Source organism: Stegodyphus dumicola, chromosome 11 (assembly GCF_044657685.1).
Source record: "Stegodyphus dumicola isolate Sdum_Otavi_A_Nest chromosome 11, ASM4465768v1".
Taxonomy (NCBI): domain Eukaryota; kingdom Metazoa; phylum Arthropoda; class Arachnida; order Araneae; family Eresidae; genus Stegodyphus; species Stegodyphus dumicola.
In genome coordinates this window covers 45,336,022-45,350,385 of record NC_140778.1, presented here as the reverse complement: position 1 = coordinate 45,350,385, position 14,364 = coordinate 45,336,022, and the positions used below count along the sequence as shown (strand labels likewise).

The 14,364-nt window shown below is 34.1% G+C and overlaps 2 protein-coding genes across 2 annotated transcripts; both read left to right on the top strand.

Moving 5' to 3' along the window:
* The first annotated feature begins 7,928 nt into the window (after positions 1-7,928).
* On the top strand, positions 7,929-9,140 carry LOC146993925 (uncharacterized). The gene is made up of 2 exons (XM_085826429.1): positions 7,929-8,163; positions 8,271-9,140. The coding sequence occupies exons 1-2, from the start codon at positions 8,035-8,037 to the stop codon at positions 9,120-9,122; spliced, it is 981 nt and encodes a 326-aa protein (XP_085682555.1). The 5' UTR covers positions 7,929-8,034; the 3' UTR covers positions 9,123-9,140.
* A 2,601-nt stretch (positions 9,141-11,741) lies between these two features.
* LOC118205042 (uncharacterized protein F54H12.2-like) lies at positions 11,742-13,040 on the top strand. Its single transcript, XM_035377322.2, has one exon. The coding sequence runs from the start codon at positions 11,742-11,744 to the stop codon at positions 13,038-13,040; it is 1,299 nt and encodes a 432-aa protein (XP_035233213.1).
* Positions 13,041-14,364: the final 1,324 nt, after the last annotated feature.

Genomic DNA, 14,364 nt, shown 5'->3' with positions numbered 1-14,364 from the left:
AAAAGCCATTAAAGTGTAGCCGAAACGCTCAGAAAGGCTTAATTCGCTTAGGATTTAGGAAATACATTTTGTAAGACTTAGCAAATTTTCCTTCAATAAATTTAATGGAACAGGCAAAAGAAATTACAGGGAACAATAAATATAGGAGAAAACAGATATTACTTTTCGTAATTTGTTTTGCTTTGTTTGATTTCTTTTATTCTTCCTGTATAAATAATTAAAAATTTTAAGAATGCAACTGAAGAATGAGAATAAAATTTTCAATTGAAAACAAATGTTGGACAAAATCCTAGTGCTGCTCTTTTTTACCACGAAATAGACCAGCAATATATTCCGAATTTGGAATAACCAGAAAAAATTTGAAACCTGTGCAGCCAGCGATGCAAAGAGATTGATCTGAGAGGAAGATGACTTAAATGAGGAAACTCGGAGATAATGTAATGATGTGTAAGGTTACCTCTACTGGGATAATAATAAGAAAAGGTTAAAATACAAAATACGTAAGTAAATTATACAAAAATCGAAGAAATTTAAAATATCTGGCATGCGTAAGAAATAGTAATTGATTCAAAAATATAAATGAATCCAAAGCTCTCAAACTTATACTCGTTTAAATACAGATTTTGCTGATTCAGAAAGAACTTTACGTGTATATCTTCTAAAATGCTTTTTCCATCCTTTGTTTGTAGTTGTTTCATTTTTCATTTCAGTTTCATTTTTTCCTCCTATTTTGCAATTTTCGCCATTCTTTTCCTCTGCTTTTAAGCCACCTGAGTTCTGAAGTTTATTAGTACTATTATTTATATTGCAATTTATGTAAAAATTGAGTAAGGAAAAGTAAGGCACTGAAACTTTGCAAATTATTACGCTCTACGTGAGATTCATGGTGGTCGCTTATTGCATACAAATCATGCCAAATGCTTTAACTCTTTCGCATCGAGAGACGACCAAATCTGTTTTTAACAAACATCGAAAACGCCCGTGTTTACGAATTTGTCTTAGAATAGTTTTCCTTTCCCCCTGCGGTTTCATCCATTGTGTGCAGTTTCACCTTATGGCCGGTTTGCACCTGCGAACGTCAATAGCTTTCCGTATTTCTCCTTTATTTGCTTCAAAAGAATGATTGACATGTCCTTTAACAACTCGCGAAACCAATGAGCCATACACACTAACGTGGAGGGGAAAGAACTAGGTAGAAAATAAACGAGGCGTTGGGTCGGTTTGCTGTAGCCTGAATGAACGCGCGTTACGGGCGACTTCGACGCGAAAGAGTTAATTTCTTTGCTTGGCTTTAGGTCCTAACAACGAAAACTACAAATTCGCCCTTTGTAGAAAAAAAATTCTGTCAGGCAATGAATCTACGGGGAGATTTTTCCCTATGAAACTGAGCCAAAAGTGTTATATACTATCTAAATATGGAGATGTTCTACAGGTTAAACGTGATCTCCGTAGCATTTCTTTCACTTTTTGACTGCTGAAATAAAGATATACTGATTATTTTGTAGATTGGAAAACCCTCCTTGTGATCATGAAAAGGAGCAAAAACTGGAAAACGAGAAAGAACTAGAAAAGAAGCGAGAACAGGAAAAGATGCAAGAGCTTAAAAAGAATCAAGAGCTGAATAAAAAGGAAGAACAGGAAAAGAAGGAGAAACTGGAAAAGAATCAAGAACTGAAAAACAAGAAAAAACTGGAATTGACACAAAATCGAGAAAAGAAGCAAGAACTGAAAAAGAAGCAAAAGCTGGAAAAGATACAAAAACGAGAAAAGAAGCAAGAACCGAAAAAGATACAAGAATTGGAAAATAAGCAAGAACTGAAAAAGAAGCAAAAGCAGGAAAAGAAGCAAAAACTTGAAAAGAAGCAAGAACTGAAAATGAAACAAGAGGAGAAAAAGAAACAAAAACTGGAAAAGAAGGAAGAACTGAAAAACAAACAAAAACTGGAAAAGCAACAGAAACAAGAAGAGAAGCAAGAACTGAAAAAGAAGCAAACTCTGGAATGGATTCAAAAACTGGAAAAGAAAGAAGAACTAAAAATGGAGAAACAACTGGAAGAGATACAAAAACAAGTAAACAAAGAAGAACTGAAAAGGCAGAAGAAACTGGAAAAAGTGCAAAAACTAAAAAACAAAGAAGAACTGAAAAAGAAGAAGAAACTGGAAAAAATGCAAATACAGGAAACGAAGCAAGAGCCGGAAAAGATGCCAGAACTGGAAAATATAGACGAGTCAGAAAAGACGCAATACCTGGAAAAGAAGCAAAAAACGGAAAAGAATTCAAATCAGAAAAACAAGCTGGAACCGGAAAAGAACTGTCAAAAGCGAAAAGGAAACCGATGAACTGCGAAAGGAGCCAGACCTGGATAACGACTGTAGAACGATTGATTTAATGACCAAACGAAGCAAGACCCGAAAAAGAAAAATAGAACAAATAAATCATATACCACTGCAAATAATATTACTGCAAACATTAAAAATCAACTTCAAGAAAGGAAACACCCTTCTTCAAGGGGGCCTTGCAATACACTGTCATAATCCAGAAGATATAGAAAAACATCAGCTATAACCTCATTGCCAAAACAGTTGCAAAATATATAGTTAACATAAAATTTCCTGAAGCCAGAATACCAAAATGCACAATTCATAATATTCCAAAAAATTTCAACTCTGATGAACTGATTCAAATTATAGCCCAAGAAACATAATATTTCCGAGCTAAGACCTTTATTTAAACTGAATGATCAAAATAATACTCATAAATGGATCATAAAATGTCACGGTAAAACTTTCCAAAATTTTATGAGTAAAAAACAAATATATATTGGATGGCGCACCAATAAAATAATCCAGTTTATCGGTTTACGCAGATGTCAAATCTGCCAGGATTTCTCCCATAAGACAAACAAACCAAAATGCTCATTCTTCATCGGAAATTATCATATTTCTTGCGTTCTTCCCAAACTCCATACTGCATAAACTGCTGGATTAACAATGAAAAGTATGAAGCAAACTTTGACTGTAAACCTCCAGCTTTAGCTACTTACCGGTCCACATATCAAACAGAAGTTAGACGAGTAAAATCCAATACATATTATCAACAATAATACAAGATCCTTCAGACTATCTATAGACCCTTTCCATCAATAAAAATAATAATATTGTCATCCGCTTTCTCGAAATAAATCTTCAAAGAGAAAATACCGCCATCGACCAACTAAGTCAGTATCATATAGATTATCTGGCAGATTTTATTATAACACAAGAACATTATTGCATCACTGGCAAAATAGGAAGAATTCCAAATAACTGGACAATTATTAAACGTCATGCTTCAACTGGTGTTTTATCTTCTCGTACTTTATTCCAAACAATAAATGGAATTCTACAATAATGCTTAATACTCGAGATATAATCACAATTTCAATCAATACTAATGCATCTCAGCTTCTTATTACTAATATCTATATATCTCCGTCCAAAATCCAAATCAAACCTTATCCGTACTAAATGAAATCTTACAACAATAATAATAGTCCGCATGCTATTAGTGGAGACTTTAACTCTCATAGTACTTAATGGGGATACTTACAAACCGATCATAGAGGAGAAAAACTTAAAGAATTTTTAAATGCAAACAATCTCATTCTACATAAACATTTTACAGACCGACCTACCTTTGATAATACCTACAATAAAGATTGGACTGATCTTCTTATTTCTACAACACATCTTGATAATAAAATTAACAACAGATCAATACTAGATGAACACCGAATCTGATAACAAATATATCTCTTTTGATATAACTGAATATACGTCCTTTACTGTCCTTACAAGATTTAAAATCAATAATAACAAAGAAGAGAAATTTCAACAAAAGTTCAATCCAATTTCAAATCACTTTCTAAATTCTATTATTCTCTGTACAACAAAACCAGAACTTAATAATATTACCAAGGAACTTATCAGAAAGTTTCAAGATACCTAAGAACGTATCTTCTTCAAAAGATCATTAATTCCCATTATAAAAATCAACTGGTGACGAAAGAACTCCGCAAAGAAACACACAAAACACGAGCATTACGAAGAAAACTCAAATCATCGCAAACTGATGAAGAACGACTCAACCTACTTCAAAAATACAAAAAACGAAAAGCCTCATATAAAAAGCAAATAATATCTGCAAAACGTTAAGCATGGTGCAATTATTGTTCAAACAACCAGGATACATATGGCTCATTGTACAAATTGAAACTAAAAAAATCTTCCACCCAACGGAACTTACAGTCACTAATACGGGAAATAATGATAAAAATGTTACGAAGATCACTTTAGAAAACATCCTAGATGTTATTCTACCAAAAGAAAACATATATGATGATTCAACTGAACAAAGATTAATTCGTTTTAATCTACTTCCACGAAAAAATCCTAAGCTAATTCTAATCTGCAATAAATGTCTTCAAATTGGTATTTTTCAAGACTGTTTAAAAACAGGACAAATCACACTCTTCCTCAAAAAGAAAAAAGCTCCTGATAATCCTAATTCCTATCGGCCAATTAACCTTCTTCAAGCTCTTGGAGAAATTCTTAAACGTTGTATTATAGGAAGACTTGAATACCATTTTCACCATCAAAAATTTATCAAGGTAAATCAGTATGGATTTAGGCAGCAAAAATCTACCATTCATGCAACCAGTGCAGTCCTAAATCAAATCGATGTTAATAAAATCAATAACCTACACTCCGCAATAATCAGCTTATATCTTAAATCAGCCTTTGATTCATTATGGCGGCCTTCAATTAAAGAAGCACTTAGAAATATTGAATGTCCTTATAATATCTATCAAATTATCAATAATTTCCTTCATAATAGCCATAGTCTCATTTTATATAATAATACTTTAATCAGAAGAAAACAAGTTCGTGGATGTTCACAAGGCGCATGTATGAGCGCAGAATTATGGAATATTACATTTAATAAAATTATAAAAAGTGCCTAGCTTTCTTTTGCTAAAGTTACTGCTTACGCCGATGATGTCGCATTTGTTATCAGTGGAAGGTCCCATTTAATCCTTCGAAGAAATTGTCAAGAAATAATAGCCATATTCCAGCAAGAATGCAAGAAAATTAAACTTGAAATTTAATCCTCCAAATCTAGAATCATGACAAATCATAAACCTGGACAAAATCTTACTAAGCAATTTTCTGTTAAAATAAATGGCGAAAAAAATCAAGCATACTAAATCAATCAAATACCTAGGAAATTATAATACATGAAAACAACAACTTATCGAATATCTCAAAGAACTTAAAATTCGTACACATTCTATATGTCAAAATCTTCGACATGTGCATGGCATAACCTGGGGTTTAAATCGCCATATCACCAAATTACTATATCGTACAGTAATAACCAAAATGATTACCTACGGCTCTGCCATCTGGAAATTCCCTATAACCACAAGAAAAAAAATTCTTACCTCAACACAACGACAATTTACGCTTAATATTACCAGAAGCTTTCGAACTACCTCCAGTACTACTCTTAATATCTTAGCTGGAACTATTCCACTCCATGTCGAATCCATTTAGGAAGCAATTTATTCTACAATATATCAACTTCGCCATAATATTACTTATAACAAAACCATATACATCACAGAGGATTACGAAATGTGCCGTGCTCCTTACAATAGACATCTCCTGCTGTATCACACACACAAATAACAACAGCAAGAAACACTAAAACTAAAAACAATTCAATTGAAGTATTTAATTATAGAATTAAATATTAATACCGACCGTCAAACTGCCATACTGACCGTACTATCTCCAACCCAGAAAATCAGTCTTCTATTGCTTATGACATCAATAGACTCTCTAAAAAAACAGATAATTTAAAAATTCATATATCGTGGATAAGAGGCCATAGTTAGATATGCCGATGACGAAACATTCGACAAACTTGCAAAGAAGCTGTTCTTAATCAAGAAAGCAATTTTCTATATACGAAATTTCCCAAATCTTATCTTCGACTCTGCATAAAAGAACAAATTACCCAAATATGCCAAGAACAATGGAATAACGCATCTACAGGTCGACGAACTTACTAGTTCTACCCCTATTGCGATACTGACACCAAGAGTACAAAATCCTTTTTAACATGTAATATTACTGGCCATGGGCCATATCGTGTTTATTTTCATCAAAGAAACTTAATAGACACTGACATCTGTATATGCTGCTAGAAAGGAGACAGTGATCATTATCTTTTCTCATATCCTCTCAAGAAAAATTTCATATTCTCGCACCCAGAAATATTGATATATCATTCAAAAGAACGATCACCAAACTTCAACATCTTCATTGTAATATGAAAGAAATTCACCAAAACTTAACACAATTGGATTAAATCTATGCAGAGTAACCCCATCTACAACAAAGATTAATTCAATATAACAAAACTAATAATAAATTCAAATATAACAAAATATTTAATTTTCACCTTTGTAGAATTTTAAGATAATTATCGATCTTTGTCACAAATACTTATTTGTACTGATCGTAATAAAAATGCCTTGCAAAATTCATAATAAACAGAATAAAATATAAAAATTGAGTCGTCAGAGTAAACTAGAATTGAAAAGGTGAGTCATGATATTAATTTGCTGTGTCATGACAAAAATGAGCTATGAATATTGTATGAGTGATGTAAAGTATATGAACTTAAACGAGGAAGTTTTTATGATCTCTGTAATCATGAACACTTTAATGACTTATGAACTCTGCCTAATGAATACTGAAAACTATTTGTGATCATGAAACTCTAAAATACACTTTTATTCTCTTCTACATGTTATACTTCTGTTTTATTAATTTTATTATATGTTACATCATGTATTATCCTATATTTTAGCACTTTATTCAAAATTATAATTTTATTATATGATATATTATGTACTATTCTATACTTTATGTATTAAGCTATATTTTATTTCCCATATTTAAAGTACTATTCTGTATTTGTCATGATATATTCTATTTTAGCATTTTATTCCTAATTTGGAAAATTCAAAATTTTGTTATAATGGCACATTATGTGTTATTGTATACTTAATGTATTATGCTACATATATTTTTTCTTCTATTTTAAGAATTATTCCAAATTTGCCATATGATATCTCTACATATAATAAAAGAAAGATGTGTCTTTTATGTCTGTGTGTTGTGTGTGTTTCTTTCGTTCGCGCTACGCGTAAGCTAATAGACACACGAGTAGTAAGCGCAGGTAACCGTGCTACGGAAGTGACGTCACAGAAAAGGGGCGTGGCTTGGATCACGTGACCGGAAGTGCCACCATGTTGTCGAGTGGAGTTGAGTGGTTTCGAATTGAAAGTGTTTGTTTGAAAGTGGAAGTAGGAGTGAATAGAAATTTCAGAATTTAAGTTTTTTGGAAGTTTCATTTTTATTGTGTGGCAACGATTATTTTTTTATTTTTTGTGGCAACGAGCTCTTACACCACGTTTTTGGAATGACATCATCAGTTTAGGCGTGCTTTTACAAAATGGCATCGGGAGGATGACATCACCTATTCCTGTTTGGGCATGTTATTTTTCAAAATGGCGTCTGCCTTATTACATCTTTATGTGCTTCTGCTTAGGCGAACGAATACATTTTTCTGTGGACCAATCAGATTGTCTGAATAATGGACCAACCGCCTCTTAGCCAATCAGCATTCAGATGAAATAAAGAGTTCCTACCTGATATAGAGTTGTCACGAGAAACGTTCAGCATTTCGTTCCCTGCTCTTGCCTTGAGTGTACGCACATTTTTTGCTTGGGCGATCCTTGTTATTTTCTTCATCGGACTTTTATCTGTTTCTTCTCCGCTTCGAATATGGATCAGCTAGGAAACTACAACGCTGCAGAGGTAAGTTACTTTTCGAAAACATACTATTTTTTAGAGTGTTAATCTTTTAAAAATTTATTTGTGAAAGTGCAATGTGGGCTTACTTTGCCTTTTATTTTTCAGATGGAAAATCTATTGGAGAAAGAATCCATGCCTTTGAATGATAAAGTGTTGAGCCATGATGTTCCAAGAGAATCAGATAGCTCTTGTGCCAAAAGAAAAGCAGAAGAAACATCCCATTTCGAGAAAAAAGTACGTATTTACGAAAAGCTTATAAACTTTTTTTTATTTTATGTTACCTCATTTTTATGTATGTTCTTTTATCTGCCAACCGACTTACCATTTTTTCCCCTTTTCAGCGCAAAGGACTCTTTACCGAAGAGGCTATTCCAAAGGAACTCACTCACATGGGAAACAATGTCTTTGTGGGACCCAGCATTTACAAGGGAAAAGTGACTGTGCACATCCGAGAGTATGCTAAATATGGTAAAGCTTACTGTCCGACAAGACGAGGAGTAAACTTTGAGCCATGGTATTTGAATGTTCTCGTAACCATCATGACAGTGGAGGAACCAGACCTGCTGACACTCAATCTGGAATTGCCCAAGAACATTGTAGTTACATATAAAGATGACCACTTCACTTTGACTCAACTCTCTTCGACAGGAGAGACAAAATGTAGCCTCAGCATTACGACTGCGCAGTGGGAAGAACTGCTAACAAACTTTAGCCGTATCAGTGACATTGTCACCAACCTCGTTTATCAAAGCATGAACTTTTGTGAAGCTTATGAAAGCGTATCCGACGAACCTATTAGTGAAAAAACTCCTCCAGAATCCTTCGATCTTTCTATGGGAAAAACATGCCTTCAAACTATTCTAAAAACATCGCTTGAAGAGCTCCTTCAGCAGCAAGGAGAACTAAAATATCCCAAGCTCATAGACTGTGAAGAACTCGTTGTTCATAAAACAGAAACTGTGAATTCACTTGCTGTGAGATTACATCCTATAGACATTGCCAGACAATTTTATGGAAATATTTGGGGTGAAGAACCCTATTTAATGTTATTGAAACCTGCTCACTATATCACCAAGGACTTTTTAAAATCTGTATGTTTAACTGATGTATTAAACGAAGTAAGAGAAACTTTTTGTCCAACAAACTTAGAACAGTATGGTGCCTTTGGTACTGAATATTATGAATATTTGTAAAAATAGATGCTCAATAAAATGTTATTTTATTTTACAATGGCCTCATTCTTTGATTCAGACAATCTTTAAATGAAAAAAAAAGGTATAGTATTGTATTTGTTACATATAGTTTTTATTTAGTACGAACTTATCGATTAGAAAGAATATAAATATGGTTGTTCGTAAACATATATATCATTACTTGTTCAACCTTTAAGTTGTTATGTTCATTTTCTTTCTTGTTTATGTCATATTTATAAAATCTTTATATAGGCGAGTTATTATTTTCCTGTTAAACATATATAAATGAATATCAGTGCACGTTTTGATCATAATAATTGTTGCAATGAACTCAGCTCTAGCTCAGACCTATCGGGATCCTCAGGTCCCCGCGAGTTTCGGGGGTGTTGCTGCTTTACACCGTGCTTTAAAAGGTCGCGTGAAAACAAAAGATATACAGAAATGGTTGCAAACCAAAGATTCTTATACTTTACACAAACCCGTGCGACACAAATTTCCCAGAAACAGAGTCATCGTCGGAGGCTTAAACGAGCAATTTCAATCTGATTTAGTAGATATGCAATCGTTAGCCTCATTTAATAATGGGTACAAATATTTACTGACTTGTATAGATATCCTTTCTAAATATGCCTGGGCTATTCCTCTGAAAGATAAAACATCGGTGTCTATCAAATCTGCTTTCGAAAAGATATTTTCGGAACGTACACCCAAATCTTTGCAAACAGATGCCGGGAAAGAGTTCACCAATAAGCAAGTTCAAGATTTTTTGAAAAAGAAAAACATTCACTTTTTTACGACACATAATGCAACCAAAGCTTCTGTCGTGGAAAGATTTAATCGCACCCTTAAAACTAAAATGTGGAAATACTTTACTGAAATGAATACACGAAAATATATTGATGTTATAGATCAATTGATATCCAGTTATAACAATACATGGCATCGAAGTATTAAGACGGAACCCACATCGGTTACATTACAAAATCAAGAAAAAATTTGGAAAAGATTGTACGATCAGAAATCAGTAAAAAAACATGTTCCTACCGATTTAAAGATCGGAGACACGGTGCGCATCAGCCGAGCAAAATTGCTGTTCGAGAAAGGATATGAACAAAACTGGACAAGAGAAATTTTTACAATCTATAAAATTGTTCGGAGGACTCCTGTCGTCTACAAACTGAAAGATTTAGCAGGAGAAGTCATACAAGGGACCTTTTACAAACAAGAACTTCGAAAGGTTTCCGACTCTGGTTATTAGCCGGTAGAAAAAGTTTTGAAAAAGAGGAAACGTCGAGGGAAAGTGGAATATTTTGTGAAATTTCAGGGGTACCCCGAAAGCTTCAATGCTTGGGTAGAAGATGTTAGGATGCTATAAAAGGCCTGTACATTCTGCTTAACTCTCATTTGAAGAAACATGTCTTTCTTTATCACACTGATCAGCGACAGCTCCATGCGCTTTTTCCCAGACAACAAAATATCGCAATTTACCACTCAGCTTCCTACGCCGATTGATTTAAATAATCAGTGGGAATTATCTCTTGTGGACTTTATTTACCCTCACACGTGGTATAACGTCCGAAAAGACAACAATTTATTTGGATTTGATTTAGGAGATGGAAAACTGGAAGGGAGAAGAGTTCCTCCAGGATGTTATGAAACGATACCAGATTTATTAAAAGCCATGAAAATACCCTCCCATAAAAATAAGATTGAATTCAGTTATCATCCTGTCACGAAAAAAGTGACCATTAAGACGGACGAAAAATGCAGTGTCATTCTTCATGAAGGATTAGCTGAACTTTTAGGATTCGAGCCTGGTGTTTACAAAGGATTGGAGCAAAGTCCTTTTGTAGCCGATTCAAAAGCCTCTTTTCCTGTCATGTATGTATATTGTGATCTCGTAGAGCCTCAAATCATTGGAGATGTACAAGCTCCATTGCTAAAAATTGTCACGGTGGAAGGAAATGATGGGGATATCATAAACGCTCATTATCCCAGACCCTTTTACCTGCCAGTCATTCGTCAGCAGTTTCAGACTATACATATTGACAAAAGACTTCAATCTGGAGATTTAGTGCCGTTCGAAAGAGGCAAAGTATTTCTTGTATTGCATTTTCGCCTCAGACAAATTCTATAAAAGAAGCATCCATTTGAAAATCCATTTCATTTGAATTGTGTATGCAAGAATAGAAGCATCAAAATGAGAGTGCCTTATACGTGTTGTACGAAAAAATTTGAAGATTATTATGTAGCTCAAACTGGAAATGGGTTACCTTACTATCAAGGAACCATTTTACAGAAAGGTTATGGGATTGGTGGATTTTTTGCAAAACTGTTTCGCAGTGCCATGCCTTTTTTGATGAGGGGGTCAAAGACAGTGGGAAAAGAAGCTTTACGGACTGGAACACAGATTGCGAACGACGTATTGTCGGGCGAAAATTTTAATGTGTCCCTCAAAACCAGATCTAAAGAAGCTGGAAAAAAATTAGCTAGGAAAGCAGTTCAGAAAGCAGACGAGATGATCGATCATGGAAGGTTTAAAAGGAAGCGCAAAACCCCCAAACGCTTCATTTCGTCTAAAGCCAGGAAGGTGTCACGACGTGATATTTTTGACTCGTAATGGCTTTTCTGTTAAAAGATTCTCCAGAATGCGCAAAATCCGAATTGGATTTATTTTCGTTACCTCCCACTCAAACAGTGATAGAAAAAGGTCAGTGGGTTGAATTTCATCCATTAGCCAATGTGTCGGAAGGAAGTCCTGTTGAATTCAATGTTTCTGGAAGCGGAGACGAATACTTTGACTTATCACAGACACAACTCTATGTGAAGGTGAAAATTTTAAAAAGTGATGGCAAGCCTATCACCGCTGAAAGTAAAGTAGGACCTGTCAATCTGTTTTTACATTCCATGTTTTCACAAGTGGATATTAGTTTAAATGAAAGACTCGTTTCTACCAGTAATAACACTTATCCCTACAGAGCCATGATAGAAAAATTACTGAATCATGGATTTGATACGAAAACTTCGCAACTTTCATCAGAATTGTTTTTTAAAGATACAGCAGGACGTATGAATGTTTTTGATACCCAAGATACTCAGCCGAACGAAGGATTCAACCAAAGAGCAGAATTGTTTAAACTGAGTGCCTCAGTCGATATGATTGGCCGGTTGCATTTGGATATGTTTCATCAAGAAAGACTTTTGTTGAATATGGTGGATATGAAGATTAAACTCATACGCAGCAAACCCGAATTTTGTTTACTGGGAGATGGTGAATTTAAAGTCGTACTCGAACATGCTTCTTTGTTTGTAAGAAAAGTGAGAGTTAGCCCTGGTGTTGTGCTAGGACATGCAAAAAGCCTAGAAAAATCAACAGCCAAATATCCCATTCAAAGAGTACTATGCAAAGCCTATTCCATTCCCACTGGAAATATGACTTTTATTCAAGATAACATTTTCATAGGCCAAATGCCTAATCGTATTGTGGTGACTTGCGTCGATAATGATGCCTTCAATGGAAACTATAAAAAGTCTCCTTTCGAATTCAAGCATTATAATATGAACTTTATCGGCGTTTATGTAGATGGTCAACCGGTACCTCATAATCCTCTTCAACCTAATTTTGAGAAAAACCATTTTATACGAGCTTATCAGAATTTATTTACAAATGCAGACGACCGAGGACTTTACCTTTCAAGATCAGAATTTTCAAAGGGATATTCCTTATTTCGCTTCGATTTGTCACCTGATCTTTGTGATGGCTCTCATTTAAATCTGATTCGACACAGCAACTTAAGATTAGAAATAAAATTTGACAGTCCTTTAGAACAAACTGTTACCTTATTAGTGTATGCTGAATTTGAAAATTTGATAGAAATCAATAAAGCTCGAAATATTCTGTATGATTTTGGAAACTGATGAATTCATCACAGATTCATCAAATCTTATCTCGAGATCCTATTTCTTCGAGATATTATGCGGGTATTTTCCCATCTGACAAAGTACCTGTGATTCAAAATTTTCCCTGTGCACTGGTGCTGAATACGGACAAACATGATGAAAAAGGAACTCATTGGCTAGCTGTCTACCTTGCAGATCAACAGACTCTTGAATTTTTCGACTCTTATGGACTCCCTCCCGAAGTATATGGAGAAGATATCGCATCCTTTGTCAAGAAATATCGTCATGTTCGCTGGAACAAGATTTCGCTTCAAAGTTTAACTTCTAATGTATGTGGACAATATTGTATTTATTTTATTATTAAACGATGTCAAGGACTCTGTATGGAACTCATTGTATCACCGTTAACCGGAAAGAATTATGATTTCCGAATATTTCAATTTGTCAAGAAAAGATATGGTGTAAACATGATTTTTAAAAAATAAAGTTGTTTTAATTTTAAAAATTGTGTCTTGTATTTCTTTTGTGTTGTTTCTACATATATTTAAACAAAACTCGTGTAACAACAATTTAGATAACACATTTTGGGGTATAAAAGGGCTCTTCATACACAGTGTGAGCACAGTGTGTTAAACATCACGAACATGGAAAGACAAAAAATTGTTGTTGTTATTTTAGTTTTGTGGATTTTTTCAAGTATGGCCCTCCTAATTTGGACTCATCTCCAATGGACATCTAAACAAGATTTCAACTGTTTTCAAAATAAAACAACACTTGACATTTATAAAATTTATCAAAAGAATGATTCAATAGGTTTTATCAAGTGCCACGAGTTTTCCAATTTTTATTTAAATCACAAACATTGCGGAGAAACAATTTGTGAATGCGTTCAAAGCTCTTTAAATGTTTTCAAAAATCACTGTCTGGAATTTACGAAAAATATTGTGGATTCAAGGAGCGAATGTCTTCTGATTGCCAATATACTTAAAGGCTGTTTAGAGATTTTCTGTAAAGTATAAAAGTCAATATTTTCTTGTTCCTGTCATTTACAAAAATGGAACTGCCCAAGTTAGTACACCCTTCGACTTGTCTTCTGAGCGGACCCACAGGATCGGGAAAAACATTTTTTGCGAAGAAATTGATAGATCATAAAATGTTCCATCCTATGCCAACTCATATTATTTATTGCTACGGCAGTTATCAACCTCTTTTTAATTCCATGAAAAAATGTTGATTTTGAAGAAGGATTACCATCTAACCTGCAGACTCTCCAAAATGCTTTAATTATTATAGACGATTTAATGTCTGAACTAGCAAGCGATACCCGTTTAAGCAAACTTTT